This window comes from Moschus berezovskii, chromosome 6 (assembly GCF_049115385.1).
Source record: "Moschus berezovskii isolate FMDL1 chromosome 6, NW_MosBer_1.0, whole genome shotgun sequence".
NCBI classification, from domain to species: Eukaryota; Metazoa; Chordata; class Mammalia; order Artiodactyla; family Moschidae; genus Moschus; species Moschus berezovskii.
In genome coordinates, this window is record NC_142465.1 from 107,291,247 (window position 1) to 107,316,271 (window position 25,025).

Genomic DNA, 25,025 nt, shown 5'->3' on the forward strand with positions numbered 1-25,025 from the left:
AGTTCCTCTTCAATTTCTAGCATTAGAGTTGTATCATCTGCATATCTGAGGTTGTTGATGTTTCTCCCACCTATCTTGATTCCAGCTTGTAACTCATCCAGCCTGGCATTTCTCACGATGTGCTCAGCATATAGGTTAAGGAAACAGGGTGACAGCAGACAGCCCTGTCATACTTCTTTCTCGATCTTGAACCAATCAGTTGTTCCATACAGGGTTCTAACTGTTGCTTCTTGACCTGCATACAGGTTTCTCAGGAGACAGATAAGATGGTCTGATATTCCCATCTCTCTAAGAGCTTTCCACAGTTTGTCATGATCATGGTACTAGCAAGGGTTTAAAGTCAGAGTCACCAGGTTCCAAACTTACTCCACTACTCAATAGCTGGGTGCCTCAGCACATTATATCATTTTACTGAGATTTCATTTTCACATTCATGAAATAAGGATAAACATGTCCACCTCCAAGGAGTGCTTCTGTTTAGTGGCTCAATCATGTCAGACTCTTTAAGATCCCATGAACTGTAGCCCTCCAGGTTACTCTGTCCATGGGATTGCCCAGGGAAGAATACTGGAGTGGGTAACCATTTCCTTCTTCAGGTGATCCCGACGCAGGGATGAAACCCGTGTCTCCTGCATTGGCAGGTAGATTCTTTACCGATGAGTCACCAGGGAAGACCATTTTTGACAAATAGCCATAAAATTATTATTTTAATTTGTATTTTTAATTGTCAGTGAGGTTGTTTCTTTTTATTAATATATGTCTATGCATTTGTTTGTATTTATTTTACAAAATTCCTTTTCATGTCCTTTCTCATGCTCCTGAGTCATTCACTAATTTTTAAAATTGCTTTGTAGGAGCTCTTTATGATTTGAATATTAATTGTGGTGGAAACTGCCAGTTGCTTACCTGATATGCATTCTTCCCTTCTTTCTTACTAACAGAACTGTTCTTATGGAGAAGGAAAGGGCAACCCACTACCATCCATGGGGTCACAAAGAGTCTGATACAACTTAGTGACTAAGCACGCACACCTAACTTATAAACAATACTTGGTCATTGAAAAATAGCCTTACCTGTGTTAAGATGTGTCATTCTTCAGCTCTGTGATGTCTGCTTTACTTAAAATTGATTGGAAAAATTGTTTTAGTCTTTTTGTATTTAATCATATAAAATGCTTTTTAATGTGTGCAGATATGAAGACAAAGCTTAATTATTTAAATATTGTTTCAATGCAGAATATTTAGGTTGTCATTAAAGATAAATCTTGCTGAAATAAGTTACAATTTACTGCCACTAATAAAACATCATAGCAACATTTTTAAAAAAGGACTGTTCTTAAATAGTTTATATAAATGAAGTTTTACAACATGCAGTTCTTTGTGTTTGGCTTCTTTCATTCATGTTTTCAAGGTTCATCTGTATTATAGCTCATATCAGTACTTCAACCCTCTTAATTGCTGAACAGTATTCTATTGTATATCTGGTTTATACCAGATTTTATTGTATTTCTTCATTCATCAGTTGATAGACATGTTCTTTCAATTTTTTGGCTATTATGAATAATGCTACTATGAACATTCATGTAGAACATTTTGTGGAGCTGTATATTTTCATTTTTCTTAGTTATATACCTAAATAATATCAATACAAAAATAATACTGAGTATCAAGATATTGAACTCTATGGATATGAAAATTGGAATATAAAGAAAGCTGAGGGTCAAAGAATTGATGCTTTTGAACTGTGGTGTTGGAGGAGACTCTTGAGAGTCCCTTGGACTGCAAAGAGATGCAAACAATCTATCCTAAAGGAAATCAGTCCTGAATATTCTTTGGAAGGGCTGATGTTGAAGCTGAATCTCCAATACTTAGGCCACCTGATTCAAAGAACTGACTCATTTGAAAAGACCCTGATTCTGGGAAAGATTGAAGGTGGGAGGGGAAGGGGACAACAGAGGATGAGATGGTTGGATGGCATCAGAGACACAATGGACATGAGTTCAAGTAAACTCCGGGAGCTGGTGATGGACAGGGAAGCCTGGTGTGCCGCAGTCCAGTGTGTCGCAAAGAGTCAGACATGACTGAGTGACTGAACTGAACTGATGTTATAATTAATGGATTCAAAAGGAGCACATGATTCTTTGCCACATTAAATATTAATTAATTCATTAAATATTTACAGTTTTGGACTTCCCTGGTGGTCCACTGGTTAAGAATCTGCTTGCCAATGCAAGGGACATGGGTTCAATCCCTGGAGCAGGAAGATTCCACATGCTGCTGGGCAACTAAGCCCATGTACCGTAACTACTGAGCCCATGCTCTAGAACTGGAGAGCCATGACAAGAGAGCAGCGCCACTTGCCACAACTAGAGAAAGCCCGAGTGCAACAACAGGGACCTAGTGAGGCCAGGAATAAATAATTAAAAATTTTTTAAATATTTATAATTTCAATATATTCATTCATTTATTCAACTATATATATTGAGTGCTTACTATGTATCAGGCATTAGGAGCCTGAAATGAAATATTACATGCAAATCTCCAGGAAGAAACTATTTTCACTTGAAAAATCTATTACAAATAGAACTGGACCTCAGATATTTTAGCTTAGTTTGTTGGCAGCTTTTTCCCTATAAGTGGAATTGTAAGTGGATCGTATGTTAACTCTATATTTAACCTTTTGAGGAACTTGCGAAGCTTTTTCCAAAGTAGCTGCCCTACATTACATTTCCACCAGCAGTTTTTGAGGGTTCTAATTTCTCCATATCCTGGCCAACATTTGTTACTATTTGTTTTTGATTATAGCTATCCTAGCGGATGTGAAGTGGTATTTCATTGTGGTTTTGATTTGCATCTCCCTGATGACTAAAGATGTTAAGCATCTCCCGAAAAAGTGGAAAGCAGACTATAATACTGAAAATACTATGAAGCTATCATACCAGCTCTGAACTGTGTATCTCCAGACTTTTTTTTAATATTTATTTTTACTTATTTGTTTGGATGAGCCAGGTCTTGGTGGTGGTAGGCAGGATCTTCCATCTTCTTTGTGGGATGCAAGATCTTTAGTGTGGCATGCAAACTCTTAGTTACAGCATGTGGAATCTGAATTCCTGGCCAGGAATTGAATTTGGGCCCCCTGCATAGGGAGCACAGAGTTTTAGTAACATAATCACCATGAAAGTCCCCAGACTTATTTTTTTATATGAGAGAAAAATTGGTAAGCCACTGGATTTGGAGGATCTATGTTGCAATTCTTTATTTTTCCCCCCTTCAGCTGAGTCATATGGCTTGCAACATTAGTAGCTTGTACTTAGAAACTCAGTTATGTCCGACTCTGCAACCCAATGAACTGTAGCCCACCAAGGATCCTCTGTCTGGAATTCTCTAGGCAAGAATACTGGAGTGGTTTGCCACTTTCTTCTCCAGGGAATCTTCCCAACCCAGGGATCAAACCCAGGTCTCCTGCATTGCAGGTGGATTCTTTACTGTCTGAGCTACCAGTGAATTTATTTTATTTTTAAAAATCAATGTATTTATTTTAATTGGAGGCTAATTACAATCGGTTCAGTTCAGTCACTCAGTCATGTCCAACTCTTTGTGACCCCATGAACTGCAGCATGCCAGGCCTCCCTGTCCATCACCAACTCCCAGAGTCCACCCAACTCGTGTCCATTGAATTGGTAATGCTATCCAACGATCTCATCTTCTGTCATCCCCTTCTCCTTCCACCCTCAATCTTTCCCAGCATCAGGGTCTTTTCAAATGAGTCAGTTCTTTGAATCAGGTGGACTAAGTGTTGGAGATTCAGCTTCAACATCAGTCCTTCCAATGAATACCCAGGACTAATCTCCTTTAGGATGGACTGGTTGGATCTCCTTGAAGTCCAAGGGACTCTCAAGAGTCTTCTCCAACACCACAGTTCAAAAGCATCAATTCTTCAGCCCTAAGCTTTATAGTCCAACTCTCACATCCATACATGACCACGGGAAAAACCATAGCCTTGACTAGATGGACCTTTGTGGACAAAGTAATGTCTCTGCTTTTTAATATGCTATCTAGGTTGGTCATAACTTTCCTTCCAAGGCGTAAGCATCTTTTAATTTCATGACTGCAGTCACCATCTGCAGTGACTTTGGAGCCCCCCAAAATAAAGTCACTCACTGTTTCCACTGTTTCCCCATCTATTTGCCATGAAGTGATGGGACCAGATGCCATGATCATAGTTTTCTGAATGTTGAGCTTCAAGCCAACTTTTTCACTCTCCTCTTTCACTTTCATCAAGAGGCTTTTTAGTTTTTCTTCACTTTCTGCCATAAGGGTGGTGTCATCTGCATATCTGAGGGTATTGATATTTCTCCCAGCAATCTTGATTCCAGCTTGTGCTTCTTCCAGCCCAGCGTTCCTCATGATGTACTCTGCATATAAGTTAAATAAGCAGGGTGACAATATACAACCTTGACGGACTCCTTTCCTAATTTGGAAACAGTCTGTTGTTTCATGTCCAGTTCTAACTGTTGCTTCCTGAATTGCATACAGGTTTCTCAAAAGGCAGGTCAGGTGGTCTGTTATTTCCATCTCTTTCAGAATTTTCCACAGTTTATTGTGATCCACACAGTCAAAGGCTTTGGCATAGTCAATGAAGCAGAAATAGATGTTTTTCTGGAACTCTCTTGCTTTTTTGATGATCCAGTGGATGTTGGCAATTTGATCTCTGGTTCCTCTGCCTTTTCTAAATCCAGCTTGAACATCTGGAAGCTCACGGTTCACGTATTGCTGAAGCCTGACTTGGAGAATTTTGAGCATGACTTTACTAGCGTGTGAGATGAGTGCAATTGTGTGGTAGTTTGAGCATTCTTTGGCAATGCCTTTCTTTGGGATTGGAATGAAAACTGATCTTTTCCAGTCTTGTGGCCACTGCTGAGTTTTCCAAATTTGCTGACATATTGAGTGCAGTACTTTCACAGTATCTTCTTTTAGGATTTGAAATAGCTCCACTGGAATTCCATCACCTCCACTAGCTTTGTTTGTAGTGATGCTTTCTAAGGCCCACTTGACTTCACATTCCTGGATGTCTGGCTGTAGGTGAGTGATCACACCATCGTGGTTATCTGGGTCATGAAGATCTTTTTTATATAGTTCTTCTGTGTATTCTTGCCACCTCTTCTTCATATCTTCTGCTTCTGTTCCGTTCCGTTCCGTCACTCAGTCGTGTCCGACTCTTTGCGACCCCGTGGACTGTAGCCTACCAGGCATCTCTGTCCATGGGATTCTCCAGGCAAGAATACTGGAGTGGGTTACCGTTTCCTTCTCCAGGGGATCTTCCCGACCCAGGGATCGAACCCGGGTCTCCCGCATTGGAGGCAGACGCTTTAACCTCTAAGCCACCAGTTAGATCCATACAATTTCCATCCTTTATTGAGCCCATCTTTGCATGAAATGTTCCCTTGGTATCTCTAATTTTCTTGAAGAGATCTCTAGTCTTTCCCATTCTATTGTTTTCCTCTATTTCTTTGCATTAATCACTGAGGAAGGCTTTCTTATCTCTCCTTGCTATTCTTTGGAACTCTGCATTCAAATGGGTATATCTTTCCTTTTCTCCTTTGCTTTTCACTTCTCTTCTTTTCACAGCTATTTTTAAGGCCTCCTCAGACAGCCATTTTGCTTTTTTGCATTTCTTTTTCTTGGGGATGGTCTTGGTCCCTGTCTCCTGTACAATGTCACGAACCTCCATCCATAGTTCATCAGGCACTCTGTCTGTCAGATCTAGTCCCTTAAATCTATTTCTCACTTCCACTGTATAATCATAAGGGATTTGATTTAGGTCATATCTGAATGGTCTACTGGTTTTCCCCACTTTCTTCAATTTAAGTTTGAATTTGGCAATAAGGAGCTCATGATCTGAGCCACAGTCAGCTCCTGGTCTTGTTTTTGCTAACTGTATAGAGCTTCTCCATCTTTGGCTGCAAAGAATATAATCAGTCTGATTTCAGAGTTGACCATCTGGTGATGTCCATGTATAGAGTCTTCTCTTGTGTTGTTGGAAGAGGGTGTTTGCTATGACCAGTGTGTTCTCTTGGCAAAACTCTATTAGCCTTTGCCCTGCTTTATTCTGTACTCCAAGGCCGAATTTGCTTGTTACTCCCGGTGTTCCTTGACTCCCTAATTTTGCATTCCAGTCCCCTATAATGAAAAGGACATCTTTTTTGCGTGTTGGTTCTAATAGTTCCTGTAGGTCTTCATAGAACTGTTCAACTTCAGCTTCTTCAGCGTTACTGGTTGGGGCGTAGACTTGGATTACCGTGATATTGAATGGTTTGCCTTGGAAACAAAGAGATCATTCTGTCGTTTTTGAGATTGCATCCGAGTACTGCATTTCAGACTCTTTTGTTGACTATGATAGCTACTCCATTTCTTCTAAGGGATTCCTGCCCACAGTAGTAGATATAATGGTCATCTCAGTTAAATTCACCCATTCCAGTCCATCTTAGTTCGCTGATTCCTAGAATGTCGACGTTCACTCTTGCCGTCTCCTGTTTGACCACTTCCAATTTGCCCTGATTCATGGACATAACATTCCACGTGCCTATGCAATATTGCTCTTTACAGCATCAGAGCTTGCTTCTATCACCAGTCACATCCACAACGGGGTGTTGTTTTTGCTTTGGCTCCATCCCTTCATTCTTTCTGGGGTTATTTCTCCACTCATTTCCAGTAGCATATTGGGCACCAACTGCTGGGCTGGAAGAAGCACAGCTGGAATCAAGATTGCCGGGAGAAATATCAATAACCTCAGATATGCAGATGACACCACCCTTATGGCAGAAAGTGAAAAAATACTAAAAAGCCTCTTGATGAAAGTGAAAGAGGAGAGTGAAAAAGTTGGCTTGAAGCTCAACATTCAGAAAACTATGATCATGGCATCTGGTCCCATCACTTCATGGGAAATAGATGGGGAAACAGTGGAAACAGTGTCAGACTTTATTTTTTTGGGCTCCAAAATCACTGCGGATGCTGATTGCAACCATGAAATTAAAAGATGCTTACTCCTTGGAAGGAAAGTTATGACCAACCTAGATAGTATATTAAAAAGCAGAGACATTACTTTGCCAACAAAGGTCCGGATCATGGAGAAAGCAAGAGAGTTTCAGAAAAACATCTATTTCTGCTTCATTGACTATGCCAAAGCCTTTGACTGTGTGGATCACAATAAACTGTGGAACATTCTGAAAGAGATGGGCATACCAGACCACCTGACCTGCCTCTTGAGAAACCTGTATGCAGGTCAGGAAGCAACAGTTAGAACTGGACATGGAACAACAGACTGGTTCCAAATAGGAAAAGGTGTACGTCAAGGTTGTATATTGTCACCTTGCTTATTTAACTTATATGCAGAGTACACCATGAGGAACGCTGGGCTGGAAGAAGCACAAGCTGGAGTCAAGATTGCTGGGAGAAATATCAATAACCTCAGATATGCAGATGACACTACCCTTATGGCAGAAAGTGAAGAGGAACTCAAAAGCCTCTTGATTAAAGTGAAAGAGGAGAGTGAAAAGGTTGGTTTGAAGCTCAACATTCAGAAAACAAAGATCATGGCATCTGGTCCCATCACTTCATGGGAAATAGATGGAAAAACAGTGGAAACAGTGTCAGACTTTGTTTTTTTGGGCTCCAAAATCACTGCAGATGCTGATTGCAGCCATGAAATTAAAAGACGCTTGCTCCTTGGAAGGAAAGTTATGACCAACCTTGATAGTATATTAAAAAGCAGAGACATTACTTTGCCAACCAAGGTCCGTCTAGTCAAGACAATGGTTTTTCCCGTGGTCATGTATGGTTGTGAGAGTTGGACTGTGAAGAAGGCTGATCGCCGAAGAATCGATGCTTTTGAACTGTGGTGTTGGAGAAGACTCTTGAGAGTCCCTTATACTGCAAGGAGATCCAACCAGTCCATTCTAAAGGAGATCAATCCTGGATGTTCATTGGAGGGACTGATGCTAAAGCTGAAACTGCAATACTTTGGCCACCTCATGCGACGAGTTGACTCACTGGAAAAGACTCTGATGCTGGGAAAGGTTGGGGGCGGGAGGAGAAGGGGACGACGGAGAATGAGATGGCTGGATGGCATCACCGACTCTGTGGACATGAGTTTGAGTGTACTCCGGGAGTTGGTGATGGACAGGGAGGCCTGGCGTGCTGTGATTCATGGGGTCGCGGAGAGTCGGACACGACTGAGCGACTGAACTGAACTGAACTGAGTCAAGGCTATGGTTTTTCCCATGGTCATGTATGAAGAAAGCTGATCGCCGAAGAATCGATGCCTTTGAACTGTGGTGTTGGAGAAGACTCTTGAGAGTCCCTTGGACTGCAAGGAGATCCAACCAGTCCATCCTAAAGGAGATCAGTACTGGGTATTCATTGGAAGGACTGATGCTAAAGCTGAAACTGCAATACTTTGGCCACCTCATGCGACGAGTTGACTCACTGGAAAAGACTCTGATGCTGGGAAAGGTTGGGGGCGGGAGGAGAAGGGGACGACGGAGAATGAGATGGTTGGATGGCATCACCGACTCTGTGGACATGAGTTTGAGTGTACTCCGGGAGTTGGTGATGGACAGGGAGGCCTGGCGTGCTGTGATTCATGGGGTCGCGGAGAGTCGGACACGACTGAGCGACTGAACTGAACTGAACTGAACTGATGTAGGCTCAGCCGGTAAAGCGTCTGCCTACAATGCGGGAGACCCAGGTTCAATCCCTGGGTCGGGAAGATCTCCTGGAGAAGGAAATGGCAACCCACTCCAGTACTCTTGCCTGGAAAATCCCATGGACGGAGAAGTCTGGTAGGCTACAGTCCATGGGGTCGCAAGAGTAGGACACGACTGAGCGACTTCACTTTCACTTTGATGTAGGCTGGCAGAGTTTGAGAGAGTGGTTTTTATAGCAGGCGAGCTCCTTTAGGCTGCAGGTTTTAGCATAACCTGGCTGGCTGCGACTTGTGGCCTAGCACCTTCTAGGTGGAGGTCACAGACTCTCTTGTGGTGAGGGTCCCTAGACAGAGCGACATTGACCACAGTTAGAAGAGAGAGATGGGGAGGTAAGGACAGTTTTTTGAGGGACAGAGGAAGGGAGCCCTTTATAGGTACGGAATCTCCGGGTGTTAGCCTCGATAAGCCGATCTGCGGAAGCACCAGCCCCTTCGACTCCCCTCTGGAGCCCAAAGGTACAGCCGCGGCTTAAAAGCCCTCGCTTCCGCCCTGGGGCCTTTGTTCCGCCGCTTAGTGTTCCAGAGTCAAACGCCTGAGGGATGTGGGCGGGGGCGGGAGCTGCAAAGCAGCAAACCCGGGGCGGGCGGAGCGGAGACAGCGTCACTGCCGCGGCCGCTAGGGGGCGCGCGAGCCCCTGCAGCCGCGCGGCCCCGCGCCTGCGCAGATAGCCGCGCACGTGACCGCCGCCCCCGGGAGTCCGCGCCCCCGCGTGTTGCATAACCCGTGTCCTGGCGGCGGTGGGAGTGGCGTGACTGGCTCGGAGAGCTGGGAGCGTTACCAGCAGTCGCCATTTGGTCACCACCCTTGGGTTTGGCGCAGTGGCTTCTCATTTTTTTAATCCCCACGCTGCCATTTACCAGCTCTAGTCACGGACAAGTTATTTAGCCTTTCTGAGCCCCAGTGTTTGAATCTGTAAACACTGGGCCATTTTAGTTGTGTGGATTAAATGAGAGGTGATGGGGTTGCATCAGGCACACTTGAAGTGAACTCAACAATTCTCAGGTCTTCCCTGGGGGCGCAGCGGTAAAGAATCCGCCTGCCAATGTAGGAGGCAGATTCCATCCTTGGGTGGGGAAGCTTCCCCTGGAGGAGGAAATGGCAACTCACTGCAGTACTCTTGCCTGGAGAATTCCATGGACAGAGGAGCCTGGTGGGCAACAGTCCACGGGGTCGCAAAGACTTGAACACGACTGAGCACGGAAGTGTGCTCACAAACACACCAATTCTCAGATTAAATAGAGTGCCAGGTCTCCAGGTACGGCTCCCCACCAACGGTAGGACTGGACTCTGCCCTTGGCCCTGGGCCTGAGCCTGACTGCGGTTCTAGTGTTTTCCTTTTCAAACTAGTGTTTTAAGCTATTTTCCCACTTGAAGGCAATCTGACAGTTTTAACTGGCGCCCACCCAAAGAAGCAGCAGTCCCTTCCCGTGCTGGGAGGAAGATGGGCTTACTCACCGAGGACCATCTCCAACCTGGCACAGGAGTATGACCTCAAGAAATCACACATGCATTTGAGATTCAATAGATGTGTGAAGCCAGGTCATCAGGTTCTCCTGTAACTGTTACAAGGACAGCTAAGTACGTGTGATAAATCTTTAATGAGGAAAGAGAACACACTAAACTTATTCCTGGAAGAAATGAAGCAGATAACAGATGCCTCACAATGGCCATACATGCAGAAAAGGAAAAAGAAAACTTAGTCTTGTCACAGTTCACACTTCGGCAAGACAAGAGAGCGTTGGGATGAAAGGATTTCACAACTAGCCAAGGATGGCATAACAGGTTTAGAAACCAGATACGTTCCAACCGTTTATGAGGCTGTATCTGTGGTGGAACCTACCCAGGACTATTAAGAAGTATTGGCCAAAGCGCTGTCCTCCAGAATATAGCGAGGTTGGTAGCTTCTGAGGGGGACTTGCCTGACTGCTTTTATGCTTCCAAACTAGAAGCCCAAGACCCTGGTTTAAAAGTAAGGAAAGACTTTGTGGGGGCTTCCTGGTGCCTCAGTGGTAAAGAATTCACCTGCAACACAGGAGACTTGGGTTCAATCCCTGGGTCAGGAAGATTCCCCGGAGAAGGAAATGGCAAACTGCTCCAGTATTCTTGCCTGGGGAGTCCCATGGATAAAGAATGCTATCATCCACGGGGTCTCAAAGAGTCAGACAAAACTGAACAACAACAAAATGAGCTCGTGAGCACCTTTTCCACCTCCTGTCCTGGAGGCAGTGCAGCAGTGTGTTTAATAAAGCCAGAGAGTTCTACAAAGATACAAATCCCAGTGTCCTTAAAAAAATAATTTTTTTTTCTTCTGTACTCCAACATTTCAAATGCAAAGTCCTGGGTAGTTGCAGCATTTTTCCTGATTTGCTTTTGCAGTTTACATCCTAGAAGCAAAGTTGGACATCAGAGAGAAAGGCCTTGGCCTTGTCATTGCTGCTCACAGGCGGCAGTACCACTCTGCAGCCCCACACACTTTATGAATGCGCTCATAAAGGTATTGAAGTTTTCCTCCCCCTAACATCACCCCTATCCTTCGTTCTGCCGTAAGCGTGAATTTCTGTTTCAAAGTCACATGCATGAGGCTGCGATTCCTCCTTGAGAGCCAGTGAGAGCTGATCCTGGGCTTAATGTGGTCATGAGTTGAACGATTTGAAGATGCTACAATATTTCCAGTTGCATCCTTTATATTAAGCAGACATGGAAACAAGCCTCAAACAGTTCTTGCATGTTGGGAAGAATGTGTTTAGAACTTTAAGGGTTTTCTATTGACAAAGAAGTGAAACTCACTGAGCGGCCTAGCAAGTGGATCATGGTGACGCTGTGGAAGAAACTGAAAAATATGAAGAACAGAAAAACAGTAATAAAAAGCTGAGGAACTGATAAAGAAGAACCAAACAGCTCAAATTTTCATAAACTTGTTAAAGTGTTCCATGCTGTAAAATAACTGGACGATTTCATTTCTGAACAAAATCCCTCTGTGGAGAGAAACCTGAAAATTGCATGTGGTTAAATCTATACATTGTAATTCCTTGTAACAACAATTCTGCACGTAAGTATGCCCCCAACAAAAATGAGCTGCCTAGGTTCATCAAAAGACTCCTGATAACTGTACACAGTAGTTTTCTCCATAGTAGCTAAAACTTGAAACAGTGTGGTATATCCATACAGCTGGAATGTGCCATGTGCTCAGTTACGTCTGACTCTTTGTGACCCCCATGGACTGTAGGCCGCCAGGCTCCTCTGTCCATGGAATTTTCCAGGCAACAATACTGGAGTAGGTTGCAATTTCCTCCGGGGGATCTTCCTGACCCAAGTCTCCTGTATCTTCTGCATTTCAGGACTCTTTACTTTCTGAGCCATCAGGGAAGCCCACGCATACAATGGAATACTCAAACAACTATCATTTTCTGCAACAACATGGATGACTCAAGACATAATGTTGAGGAAAAAACAAGTCAGACACAAAAGAATACAAAGGATACAAACTGTATTGTTTCATCTGCAAGAAATCGATGAAGTTTGTCAGTCAGTTCAGTCACTCAGTAGTGTCCGACTCTTTGCCACTCCATGGACTGCAGCACACCAGGCCTCCCTGTCCATCACCAACTCCCGGAGCTTACTCAAACTCACATCCATTGAGTCGGTGATGCCAACCAACCATCTCATCCTGTCGTCCCCTTCTCCTCCTGCCTTCAATCTTTCCCAGCATCAGGGTCTTTTCAAATGAGTCAGCTCTTCACATTGGGTGGCCAAAGTATCGATGAAGAGGCGAAGCTAATCTATAGAGCTCAAGTAGGAGGTACCTTTAGGGGTGTTGTGTCAGGGCAAGAAGGAGCTGTCTGGAATGCTGGACATTTTCTTCATCTTTTTGCTACATATAAATATGTAAAATTCCCTGAGCAGTTTCAGGTTAGTGTACATTGTATATGTTACATTTCAGTAAAAAAAAAAGTTAAAATTACTTGTAGCACTGTGGGATATTTGGGCTGTTACCAGGAAATTGAGCAGTTCAAGAGTCAGCAGGAACAATTGGTGAAGAAGCATTGAAACCACCAACAGCTGAGCAGGTGCAGCTTCTCAAACTGAGCTAGAGTTGGCCTTGGATTAGGCTTGGTATCTGTCTGCCAAGACATATCTTTATTTTTGTTGTCACACTGGCAAGAATATCCAGGTTGGGCGGATGACAAGTGTTTAGGTTCACATCTTTCTTTTTCTTTCTGTTTTTCTTCTTTTTTAAATATTTATTTGACAGTGTCATCTTAGTTGAAGCATACTGGATCTCCATCGCATCATGTGAGATCTTTCTTTTTAATACGTGTTCTTTCTCTTTAATTATAATAATATAAAGGACTTTCCTGACAGTCCAGTGGTGAAGACTCCATGCTTCCAGTGCAGGGGGTGTGGGTTTGATCCCTCGCTGGAGAACTAAGAGCCCACGTGGGGCATGGCAGAAAAAGAAGAGAAAAAAAAATTATAGTCTGTACATCATTGTATGTGTACTGCCCTGTATTGTATTTTACGTGAAGCTAACATATGCGGCAAAGAGTCTGACACAACTTAGCAACTTTGTGACTGATCAACAGCTGCTGTACCTAATAGATGGGGTAAGTAAGGGATTTTCAAGGGTAATTTTAACTATGAGACATAATTGGCCCTTTCCTTCTCTACCCCCTAAAAATGTGAAGCATGTAGCACAGTGTCTGGCATCCAGGAAGTCCCTTCAGCCTGGACCCCCACCTCCTACAACACACACGTGCTCTCTCACTAAAGCTGCCAATGACCAAAAACATTGTGCATGTAATCAGACTTGAATTGTCTGGCTGTGCCGTGTCCTCCTTGTCTTCTTACTCTGCACACTCTCTCCAGGGCCCCTCTTGATTCTCGGAGTTCAACTCCTGGCTGACACCCTTCCCAAATTTATATCTCTAGTCCAGGCCTCTCAGTACCCCAGCCCCCAGCCCCCAGCCCCAGGCCCGCCATTTTCTTTTTCAGACTTGCCGTTGTCAAGCATGTTCTGGAGGATTCCACTGAGTTGTTCCGGCACCTCAAAAACCTGTCCTAAAGTGAACCCACCGTCTTTCTCCCACCCTCCTGCCCCATCCCCAGCGGCTCCCCTTCCTGTTATCTCCACCTTCACCTGTGGCACCTTCTAACAAAGTCTTCCCGGCTAGAAACCTCCCTATTGGATTTTCCTGGTGGTGTAGTGGTTAAGTGTCCATCTTGCAATGAAGGGGAAACGGGTTCCCCTGGTCTGGGAACTGAGACCCCACAGGCCTCGGGGCAACCAAATTCTTGAGCCACAACTAGTGAGTGTACAGAGAGCATGGAGAAAAAGAGCGACCCAGGCGTTCAGGCAGAGAGAGCTTTATTGCGGAGGACAGAGAGTGACGGCCTTCAGAGAGCAACCAGTGCCCTCCCTTTACAGCCGCCCTTCTTAGGCCCTACCGGTGGGAAATTGTGCCTGAAGGGAGGGGGCCTTAGTTCATCTTTAGCCCACAGCTGGGGTCTTGTGATCACATAGTCTGAGGGGTCTCACAGTTGGGTTGAAGAAAGAATTCATAGGGCCTGGACTCCATCTTAGGCCTGTTCATGCTGATCATGCTCAGCCACCTTTCCAATGGACTCTGAACTGTGTTTAGTGCCTATGAAAATGACAACAGAAGGATAAGACCCCCTCCAGACAGGGGAACTTTGGAGATCGTATCTAGGTTACTCATCACCTAAGAGAAAACATACACTAATCACCCCTTTCTCCAGACAGGCCGTAAATTTTTCTGCAGCTATCGGAGTGTAACCTCGGGCTTATTGATTATTGGCTAACTGTTTGACTCTTTGAGCACATGAGCACATGCGCACATAGCACGTGAATGATGGGGCTACTGGGGTTGTATTTTCCTTGGTTTATGTAAGTCTCAAGGAATTTGGAGTGGTGGGTTCAGACACATACGCATGGGGTATAAAAGATTTTCACAAATGTTGCTCGGGGTCCTTGGCTAAGAGGAGGCTCTGCCTTAGGCCCACCGGTGTATTAAACTGCACTTCACTAACTGCATTGTCCTTCTGAGTGAGTTTGTTTCCCGGAACGTGTGGCTACAACAGGGTGGTCACGTAGTCTCGAGAAACTGGCACCAGCAGGGAGAAACAGGCTATCGCCTTAAGGGAAACATAGGATGCCATCAGGGCCATGTGGCCCCTGTTACTTCATCCCGTTTGTCAGATCACCACAATGGGCCATTTTTAAACTCTACCCTATGAGACCGTTGTGGACCCTAACACTGAGCCCACAAGCTCTAGAGCTGATGCTCCACAACAAGAAAAGCCCCCCCCCCACCCCGCCTGCTCTGGTGCGGTCAAAATGAAAAAAGGAAACCTCCCTTTCTCTCTTTCCTCCTCCTGGCCTTAGCATCTAATCAGTCACCAGATCTTGCTGTTTTATCAGTGTTTCTTGAATTCTTTTCATCCTTATTTCAACTGCCCTATTCGAGGCTCTCAACACTTTGTCACCTGGGCCACTGGAACCAATCTTCTTGCTCACATCTATTTCCCTTGAAGCCTGCTTTCCATTGCTGCCAGGGTGATGGTTCTAAAAGGAGTTCTCCACCATATTCCTCCCCAGTTTCTTTCTTATGTGGCTCCCCATTACCCATCTGTCCTACCAGGTAACGTTTGCATTCTTAGGCCTCCTGATCTCACACCCACTTCCCTAGGCTTGTGTCTCAAGCTTCCGTTCTTGCTACAGAAACCCTGAAGTCTTCCAAGCGCTACTGCTTCTGTTTGTTTTTTTTTTTTTTGGTTGCACTGGGTCTTCACTACAGTGCAGGGGTTCCTCATTGCAGTGGCTGCTCTTGTTGTGGAGCAGAGGCTCTAGGCACATGAACCTCCGTGGTTGTAACACACGGGCTTCGTTGCTCCATGGCATGTGAAATCTTCCAGGACCTGGGATGGAAGCCATGTCCCTTGCTTTGGCAGGGAGAGTCTTATGTACTGTACCGCCAGGGAAATCCTGTTCGTTGTTGTTGTTTTTATGTTGACCGCTCAGTCTCTAATCCAATCTCTGAACTGCAGAACCACTTGTCAGATAAATTCCTTGTCTTTTTTTTCTTTTTCTTTTTTGGCCACACTGTGTGGCATGAGGGATCTTAGTTCCCTGACCGGGGATCGAATCTGTGCCCCCTGCAGTGGAATCATGAAGTCTTAACTACTGGACAGCCAGGGAAATCTCCCCCTGTCATTCTTAGAGATTCAGTCCACTGTCATCTCCTCTAGGACACTTTCCTTTCTGAACTGCTTGATCCCTGGTTAGCAGTCCTATCCTTTTTACTCCCCTAGTACCTTCTAGATCGGAGAAGGCAATGGCAAGCCACTCCAGTACTCTTGCCTAGAAAATCCCATGGATGGAGGAGCCTGGTAGGCTGCAGTCCGTGGGGTCGCTAAGGGTCGGGGACACGACTGAGTGACTTCACTTTCACTTTTCACTTTCCACTTTCACACATTGGAGAAGGAAATGGCAACCCACTCCAGTGTCCTTGCCTGGAGAATCCCAGGGAAGGGGGAGCCTGGTGGGCTTCCGTCTATGGGGTCACACAGAGTCGGACACGACTGAAGTGACTTAGCAGCAGCAGCAGCAGTACCTTCTAGATACCCAGAATTTTATCTAACACATGATAAACTGTTTTATAAATGTTCTTGTAACTTCCTTGAGGATTCACTGCTTAGTCCTTAGTGCTCAGCACACATGATTACATTTGAACCGGAAATTGTTCTAAGTACTTTACTGAATAACGTCACTGAATCCTCGCTAGATCCTATGCAGTAGATAAACCAATAGTATCTCCATTTTACAGAGAGAGAAACAGGCATGAAGTTAGTATTGGCCCAAGCTCCCCTGCCTACCAGCCTTCAGGCATTCACATCCAGTCAGCTTGGCTCCGCAGCAGGTATCGCCTCTATCTTATATTGTGTTAAGTCACTCAGTTGTGTCCAACTCTTTGCGATCCCGTGGACGGTAGCCCTCCAGGTGCCTCTGTCCATGGGGATTTCCCTGGCAAGAATACTCGAGTGGGTTGTCGTTTCCTCCTGCAGGGAATCTTCGAAATTCAGGGATCAGATCGGCATTTCCCTCATTGGAAAATTATTTACTGCTGAGCCACAGATATTGCATCTCTATAAAATGGGCCCTTGGGACTTCCCTGGTTGCCCAGTGGTTAAGAATCCGCCTTGCAATGCAAGGGACGCAGGTCCGATCCCTAGTTAGGGAACTAATATCCCACATGTCTCAGAGCAACTAAGCCCGTGTGATGCAACTAAAGAATCTGTGTGCTGCAGTGAAAGATTTCTCATAATGCATCTAAGGCCTGACGCAGGCAAATAAATATTTTAAAAAAGATAAAATGGGCCCTTAGTAAATGTTATGGAAACAGAAATAGTTGTGCTTAGTTGAGTGCATACTACTAGCAGACTTTGCCTGGATTATCTCAACCCTGTGAAGTAAGCACCATCATTATTTCCATATCATATAAGAGAAAACCGCTCTGGAGAAGCTCGGCAACCTCTCCCAGGCACAGAGCTAAATAGTGCCATAGCTTCACGCACAAGCAAGGTCTTAACCACTACATGACCAGATGAGGCCACTAGCTCAGCAATGGACTCATGTGTAGGGTGATGCATGCAGACCTCTGACACTTTCCGCTCAGAGCCAGAAACTCAGATTTCAGAACCCCAGGCTTACAGCGGGCTGACTCACACCCCAGGTCAGAAAAAGATCAGCCCAGTAACATGACCTAGAATCAGCAGCACTCGGAAATAGATGACACCACAATGGAGGTCCTTCCTTGACCTCGTATCCCGTATTCCGAGGGGCTCAGGAGCTGGTTGCCCAGGCGACTCAAAGTTTTTGAAGAACAGACCTCCAGGGACCTCAAAGCGACGATACCATGAAAGGGTTAATTCTGAGCTTGGGCTGCCGGGGCCGGACTCCCTAGTGGCCAAGAATGGGTTAAGCTCCTGGCAGACCGCCTTGGGGGCGGCCTGCACGCTGTCCAGAGGTTAACTGCCCGTGAGTGGCCTCTACGCACCACGGAGCCCCGACAGCCCTGCCCCAGTCAAGTGTTAACTACCCTCTAGGGCCCCCCCCGGGGGCGTGGCCTCGGGGCGCGACTCGACCTGGCGCGGCAGCGAGCTGGTTAACCGCCCCGGAGGGCTTTGTGGGCGGGGCCTGGGGCGGGGCGCGGCCTGGGGGCGGGGCCGGAGGCGGAAGCGGCCGGGGTTCTACCCTCTGCGCGCTTCGGTAACTTTCGGCTCGGCTCCTCTGGAGAGCCGGCGACCTCCGGGCGAGGTTCGGGGGCGGTGACAGGGGCACGGAGCGGGTGAAGGGGACGGTCCCTGGGCAGGCCCAAAGGCGGCGAACTCGCGTGTCTCGAGAGAACCGGACAGGTGGGTGAGGGCAGGGTAATGATGGGCCTAGGAGCTTTGGGTTCACTTTCATGCATTGGAGAAGGAAATGGCAAACCACTCCAGTGTTCTTGCCTGGAGAATCCCAGGGACGGCGGAGCCTGGTGGGCTGCCGTCTGTGGGGTCGCACAGAGTCGGACACGACTGAAGCGACTTAGCAGCAGCAGGAACTTTGCGGGGAGCGAAGAGGGAGGAGAGGAGCGGTGAGCAAACCTGGGGACAAGGATGGGTGCGAACCTGAGTGACGAGACCCCTCCAGGATCCCTCGGTTCACACCCTCTTCGCTCCCAAATCCTCTCTAGGTCGATCCCGACCCGGAGCTCAACTTTCAGAAGAGAGACGCCGCAGCAAACCTCTCTCGGGGAATCGTCCAGTCCCTCACCTCCATGGGCCAGACGGCCTTGGCAGGGGGCAACAGCGGCCCCTCCACCCCACAGGCCCTGTACCCTGACCGGTCTCGTCCCGAGGGCTTGGAGGAGCTGCTGTCTGCTCCCCCTCCTGACCTGGGGGCCCAGCGGCGCCACGGCTGGAACCCCAAGGACTGCTCGGAGAACATCGAGGTCAAGGAAGGGGGCTTGTGCTTTGAGCGGCGGCCCGTGGCCCAAAGTACTGATGGGGCCCGGGGGAAGAGGGGCTACTCGAGGGGCCTGCACGCCTGGGAAATCAGCTGGCCCCGGGAACAGAGGGGCACCCACGCCGTGGTGGGCGTGGCCACAGCCCGCGCCCCGCTGCAGGCTGACCACTACGCGGCGCTGCTGGGCAGCAACAGCGAGTCGTGGGGCTGGGACATTGGACGGGGGAAATTGTACCATCAGAGCAAGGGGCCTGGGGCTCCCCAGTATCCACCTGGACTTCAGGGTGAGCCGCTGGACGTGCCAGAGAGGCTGCTGGTGGTACTGGACATGGAGGAGGGAACTCTGGGCTACGCTGTCGGGGGCACCTACCTGGGGCCGGCCTTCCGCGGACTGAAGGGCAGGACCCTCTATCCAGCAGTAAGCGCGGTCTGGGGCCAGTGCCAGGTCCGCATCAACTACCTGGGCGAAAGGAGAGGTGAGGCCTGGGATGGGTGTGGGGCAAGTGTTTGGTCCCTGGTGGCTGTGGTTTGGGATGGATGTTCAGCACCTTACAACCACAGAGGGAATGAGCCATCATCTGACTGGTCTCCTACCTAGTTCAGTGCCAGGATTGGCTAAGGGACTTCACAGCTGTTACCTAAATTCATCTTCCTAACAGTCCTAGAGGTACAAGTAAGTAAAAGTTGGGAAAGCAACTTGCTAGTAGGTGGTGAGGCCTTAGAATGGAGGGACATACCCCAGGGATTAGGGCTTCCCAGGAGAGCTCAGCCCCTGGAACAAGAGGTGCAAAGGGTTAAATCTGCCCTGGGCTAGGAGTCCAACTCCAGGAGGAAGAGGACCTGCGGTGCCAGGAGCCCAGGGCGTGTGCCTGGCTCTCTGGGCTCTGACTCTGTGACACATACCTACTTCCTTCCTCAGTCAAACCCCAGGAAGGAGCCATTGAGGCTTGGGCACCTGGAAGGAGAGCAGTGAAGGAGGCAGTCCTTGGGGTGGGGCTGCGGGCAGGGGCCTCCTTGGGGAACCAGGAGCCAGGCCTTTCTGCAGTTGCAAAGTCTTCAGCGGAGGGTGGCTGCCTGCTTCCCACTGTGGCCCATGAGAACTACTGCAGAGTAAAGAGGGCCTGCCTTTTTCACCAGCCCCAGTGCCAAGGCCTCTCTGGATTCAAAGCCTGGGCCAGCCCCACTGTCAGAGCCGCCTTGGCCCCTTGCTTAGAGGGCCTTAGGGCTTCACCCCAGCTCTGACTGGGGATGTGTGAGATCTGTGATGCCTCCCCCAGAGCAGATGCAGAACTTCAGGGCACCTTAGGCCTTCCATTCAACCGTGTTGGGAGTGAACTTGCAGCCAGAGAACAGAGGGAGCCCGGTCAGGACCCTGTGGTTTGAGGACTTCTGGCTAGAGGTCGCACCCCTACTCACCTTCCCGCCTTCTCTTCCCCAGCGGAACCACACTCCCTTCTGCACCTGAGCCGCCTGAGCGTGCGCCATGCCCTGGGGGACACCCGGCTAGGCCACGTCTCCGCCCTGCCCCTGCCCCCTGCCCTGAAGCGCTACCTGCTCTACCAGTGACCCAGGGAAACCACACGTGGCCCTGGGGTCTTGACTCGCCCCTCAGGGGCAGGAGGCACTGCTGGCCGAGACTGGATACCTACCACCAGGGAGGCTGGGGGCAGGCGAGGCTGGGTCCCACCCCCACCCCCACTTCAGGTCTGAGTGCCACTGCTCCAGAGTCACCACCCACAGGGTGGAAGGGACGGAGCTGTTAGTCAAGGCTGTGGCAGCCTGGTACGCAAGACATTTTTGCAAGTAAAAATTATAAGAGATGTGCTGCTGTACAAACTGGTCTGTGGTATTTTTGGGCACAAGGGTCCCCCGGCTGCCTCCAGAAAGGCAAAAAGATGATGGAGGCAAGTTCAGTGACGAACACACCACAGGGCTCAGTGCCAGGTGTTTATTGCCCCACACGCGGGACTGCTCAGACACAACACACACAGGCGTTGGCACCATGGGAGGAAGCAGCGCCCCGGCCTCAGTGGAGGACAGGGCTTTCTCTCAGCCCTTGGCCTCATGGCGGGAGACGGGACAGGACCAGTTCTCTCTCCTGTCTTCACTGGGGACTGAGGGGACCCACGCGCAAACCACCCTCCCACCTCTCAGCCAAGAAGAAGCCACCTTGGTGACAGGTTTAGTTCCAACGGGTACAGTAAGTGGAGGCGGGATTGTTCTGGTCCCAACCATGACAAGGTAGGGTGTAAACGGTAAAGGAAGAGGTACTTTGGATTCGGCCACAAGAGGAGTCAGGCGACACCACGAGAAGCGTGTGTGGAGGTCAGGGGGCAGTACAGTTACTGGGCTTCTGAGCTACCTAGTCCCTGGCTCGGCAGGAAGGGTAGCGGAGATGGACAGGGCTTATTGTTTGGCATTGATGATGTCGACGAACTCAGGCTTGAGGGAAGCACCGCCCACAAGGAAGCCGTCCACATCAGGCTGGCTTGCCAGCTCCTTGCAGGTTGCCCCAGTCACAGAACCTGGGAAGGGAGACAAGAGCAGGAGTGGTCAGCGATGAGATGGGGGTACGCCACGCCGACCTCCAGGTTGAAGGAGGGCTCGGTCTGGTTCTCAGCCCACCCCACCTCAGGCTGGAGCCAAATCCACTTACCCCCATAAATGATGCGGGCGCTCTGAGCCACTGCATCAGAGACGTTGGACTTAAGCCATCCCCGGAGCTTTTCGTGTACTTCCTGGGCCTAGAACAAGAAGCCAGACTAAGACCTTCACTCACTGGGAAAAAAACCCTGGGCTCCAGTGGAGACAGGCAATGTGGTTTGTGGGCAAGAACCCTGGGGCTTCAATCCCACCCAGGCCCTGGAATGGGTATCCTGGGACAAGTAACTCTCTTTTCTCCTTTTATTATTTATTTAGTCTTGACATGTAGCATTTGAGATCTTAGTTCCCTGACTAGGGTCAAACCAGTGCCCCCTTCAGTGGAGGCTTAACCTCCAGGGAAGTCCCTCTCCTGTCTTTAAATGAGGGGTTGGCCCAGGTGGTCTCTGTGGCCATCCAGTTCTATCAAGACAGGGGAGGATGAGGACAGGGCTCCTGGGCTTGGTTACCTGTTGGGGTGTCGCCGTCTTGCCAGTACCAATGGCCCACACAGGCTCATAGGCCAAGACAACCTTGCTCCAATCCTTCACATTATCTGTGGGACAGAGATCACAGGTGGCAGGGTGAAAACAAGGAAGAACATAACCAGTTGTTTCCCAGAAAATGAGAGTGCTGGTGGCCTACTGCCCCCTGGTGGCTATTAAAGGAAAGTGATTTAGAGGCAGGAATAGAAGTAATGGGAAGGATACAGGATTCCCACCCTCCCCTTTCCTGCATCAGCACCAGATAGGCTCAGGCCACAGTGCATCCGACCCCACCCTCTGTGTCTCCATAGCCCTGGCTGGGCTCAAAGGCCCCTTTCTCCAGAGATACCTGCGATGACCTTGGTTTGCTCAAAAACGACCTTCTCAGTGATGCCAGCTTCTCTCTCATCTAACTTCTCCCCAATGCAGGCGATCACTCCAAGTCCCTCTGCCAGGGCATGGGCCACTTTCTGCCCAATCAGCTGTTGAGGAACAGACTCGGTGAGCACCTGTCTAGGAAAAAGCCAGCCCTCATCTCCTCCCCACCCCATGCCCCCGTTACTAACCTCATCTGACTCCCCAAAGACATGCCTTCTCTCGGAGTGCCCCAGGACTACCCACGTGGCTCCAAGATCTTTGATCATGCCAGGGCTAAAGGAAGAGAAAAGCCGTGGTTCAGCAGGGAGCCCACCCTGTCGCTGTCCCCTCTATGAGGACATTGAGGGCTGGGGGTCCCCCTCCCACCCCTCTGCCACCAGCATCTTACCTGATCTCCCCCGTAAAGGCCCCATTGGCCACTTTGTAACAGTTCTGCGCAGCCACAGCAATCTTGGGATCTAGCTTCTGCCGGGCGAAGTCAATGTAGGCGGTGGGAGGTGCGCAAACCACCTCTGAGGATGAGATGGTAACAGACGGGATGAGATCACAGGAAATCTTCATTCCCCAAACCACATCCCGTGCTCCAGAGTCCCCTCACCTTCACCCCTTTCTCAGTTCTGCTTTGGCCCTTTTTCACCGCAGCACGATCATCTCTGTCCGCTCTGCAGCCCAGGCTAGGCCTGCACCCAAGTCTTTGAGCCTCCCAGGTACTCCTGAGAGGCCATGGCCCTTGCCCTGCCCTCTGCTCTTTAGCAGCTGTGGCTCTGATTTCCCCAGGCTATTCTGGGCCTGAGCACCTCTTAGACTCAGCATTCCCTGGGGGCCAACCCCGCCTCCCTTCTAAAATAGCCCATCCCCACCTCCCCTAGGCCAGGCCAGGATTTTCAGCAAAAGCAGAAGGAGCCAACTCCTGGGGTTTGTACTGGGGTCTTTGGGAGAATAAACCACAAGGGGATGCCTCTTGATCAGCCCCGAGGTTCTGTGGCTTAGGTGGGTGAGGGGACAAGGACGCAGGCCGTGGGTGGCAGCGAGTCGACCAGCTCATAGAGGCCTTGCGCTTTCCCGTTTTTAGGCTGGAGAAAACAGTAAGAGCGCGCCTCGTTCCCAAATGGCTCTGCCCCTTTCCGCGGAAGGCCGGAGTCGTACAGGCCGCCGAGCGGACTGGATCGGAGCGATGGCTCAGGAGGCCAACACGGCTCGGTAGGGGAGCTCTGCCGCCCCGGCAAGGCGCGGGGAGGAGTCTCCGGCGGGCTACGTGCGGCGGCGCACGGAGCCCGCGCCCAGGGGACAGCCGGAGCCGGCACGCAGCCTCCACCCCCAAGCACCGGGCAGCCGCCGGCCTCTCCCGATCGCCCGCAGGGGCTGGGCTCACCTTTCACTCCCTGCCTGTGCAGGCCCCGTCTGCGCCCCGGGGCCACCATTCTCCCCACGACCCACAGCCAGAGGGCACCGTGAGACGCGGCCCCGCCTTTCCCCGCCGACACACCCCCGGTTCAGCGGCCGCGGAGCTCAGGCCCTGATCCCGACAGCCCTGGACCCCAGCCCTGCACGCAGGGCCACGCGGACCCGGGCTAAGAGAGTTCCGGAGAGGGCGACCGCGCCCGACTGCCCACCCCGGCCCTCCACGGCCAGGGCTCACCGGTGTCGGCCGGCACCTTGGCCGCGTTCAGAGTGTTGATGAGTTCCCCCAGATTGTTCTTCCTCCCGTTCATCTTCCAGTTCCCCCCAACGAAGAACTTCCTGGAGGGCGCCATGGCTAGGGAGCAGGCACGCTGAAGGTCAGGAGCAGCGCGCCCCCGCGTCCACTGGCCGCTTATATAGAGCGCGGAGATGCAGAAGCCCGCCCCTTCTGCGTTCTCGTCCATGGCTGGGCCGGCCCGCGGGAGCCCTGCCCCCGGACCCGCCCGCCGCCCGCCGCAGCCCTGCCCCCGGTCCCGCCCGCCGCCCGCGTTGCGAGGTTCTGACGTTACCCCCTTTCTTGTAGCAACGTTCCACGGCTGTCGCCGGCTCGCTCGGGTCGCTTTCAGCCTGAATTGCCTGACTTTGGGGAGAAGGCGCGAACTGTGCGCCCCGCGCTCAGGGGAACCCCCGCTTCACGGCTGCAGTCCCCCGCCCCCCGGAGGGCTAGAAGGATCCCCACCGGCACTCGCTGCTGAAGGCCTGGTGGACACTCCGCTCCACTCCTAGGCTTGGCCTCAGAGCCGTGAGGGGCAGCTTTCCAACTCCAGGAAAAGGAACCCCCCTGCCCCCATCGGAGCGGCCCCATCCCTGACTGCTGAGCAGGCACCTTTGACCTACCCAGGGCCGGCCCAGCCCCACAGTTAACTGGGGACGTAACAGGGTTCACAGGCGGAGGGACGTCCCACGTGGGCTGGACACCGTGCAACTACTAAAGAGGCAGTTCAGAGGTCTGCCCTGCCCCCAGGAGTACCTCATTTTTTGCTCCAGCGGGCGAGGGCCAGACAAGGGCCTGCAAGGCCTGGTGCCCAGGGCTCCCCACTGGGCACCTGGGGACACTCGAGAAGAACCCACTTGGGCCCCCTCTCATGTGACCTTCCTCCACTTCCTTGAATCTGACAGCCCCCACCCACCCCTCACCCTCCCTCTCCTGCCCCTGTGAGCACCTCACTCAGCCCCCAATTTCCCAAGAGCAGAAAAATGTATAGAACTGCCTGCCAGGGGGGCAGGGAGGGGGCACAGAGCGGCATGGAGGAGCAGGGCCCGCAGTTCTCAA

General features: G+C 49.7%; 2 protein-coding genes across 2 annotated transcripts; one reads left to right on the forward strand and one right to left on the reverse strand.

The window, feature by feature from the left end:
- Positions 1-18,020: 18,020 nt before the first annotated feature.
- Positions 18,021-20,624, forward strand: SPSB2 (splA/ryanodine receptor domain and SOCS box containing 2). Its single transcript, XM_055395913.2, has 3 exons — positions 18,021-18,196; positions 18,517-19,264; positions 20,227-20,624. The coding sequence occupies exons 2-3, from the start codon at positions 18,601-18,603 to the stop codon at positions 20,352-20,354; spliced, it is 792 nt and encodes a 263-aa protein (XP_055251888.2). The 5' UTR covers positions 18,021-18,196; positions 18,517-18,600; the 3' UTR covers positions 20,355-20,624.
- Positions 20,625-20,722: 98 nt separating this feature from the next.
- Positions 20,723-24,171, reverse strand: TPI1 (triosephosphate isomerase 1). The gene is made up of 7 exons (XM_055395912.2): positions 23,931-24,171; positions 22,680-22,803; positions 22,480-22,564; positions 22,263-22,395; positions 21,899-21,984; positions 21,445-21,532; positions 20,723-21,313 (listed from the first exon to the last, which is right to left on the reverse strand). Exons 1-7 carry the CDS (start codon positions 24,154-24,156, stop codon positions 21,195-21,197), a joined length of 861 nt encoding a protein of 286 aa, XP_055251887.2. The 5' UTR covers positions 24,157-24,171; the 3' UTR covers positions 20,723-21,194.
- Between the last annotated feature and the right edge of the window lie 854 nt (positions 24,172-25,025).

Excerpts from the sequence above, each read along its gene's own strand:
- SPSB2 (XM_055395913.2), top strand. The coding sequence starts at position 18,601 with ATGGGCCAGACGGCCTTGGCAGGGGGCAACAGCGGCCCCTCCACCCCA. Across the intron at positions 19,265-20,226 it reads CTACCTGGGCGAAAGGAGAG|CGGAACCACACTCCCTTCTG; the intron begins GTGAGGCCTGGG and ends TCTCTTCCCCAG.
- TPI1 (XM_055395912.2), bottom strand. The coding sequence starts at position 24,156 with ATGGACGAGAACGCAGAAGGGGCGGGCTTCTGCATCTCCGCGCTCTAT. Across the intron at positions 22,804-23,930 it reads CAAGGTGCCGGCCGACACCG|AGGTGGTTTGCGCACCTCCC; the intron begins GTGAGCCCTGGC and ends TCTCATCCTCAG. Across the intron at positions 21,314-21,444 it reads CGCCCGCATCATTTATGGGG|GTTCTGTGACTGGGGCAACC; the intron begins GTAAGTGGATTT and ends CTCCCTTCCCAG.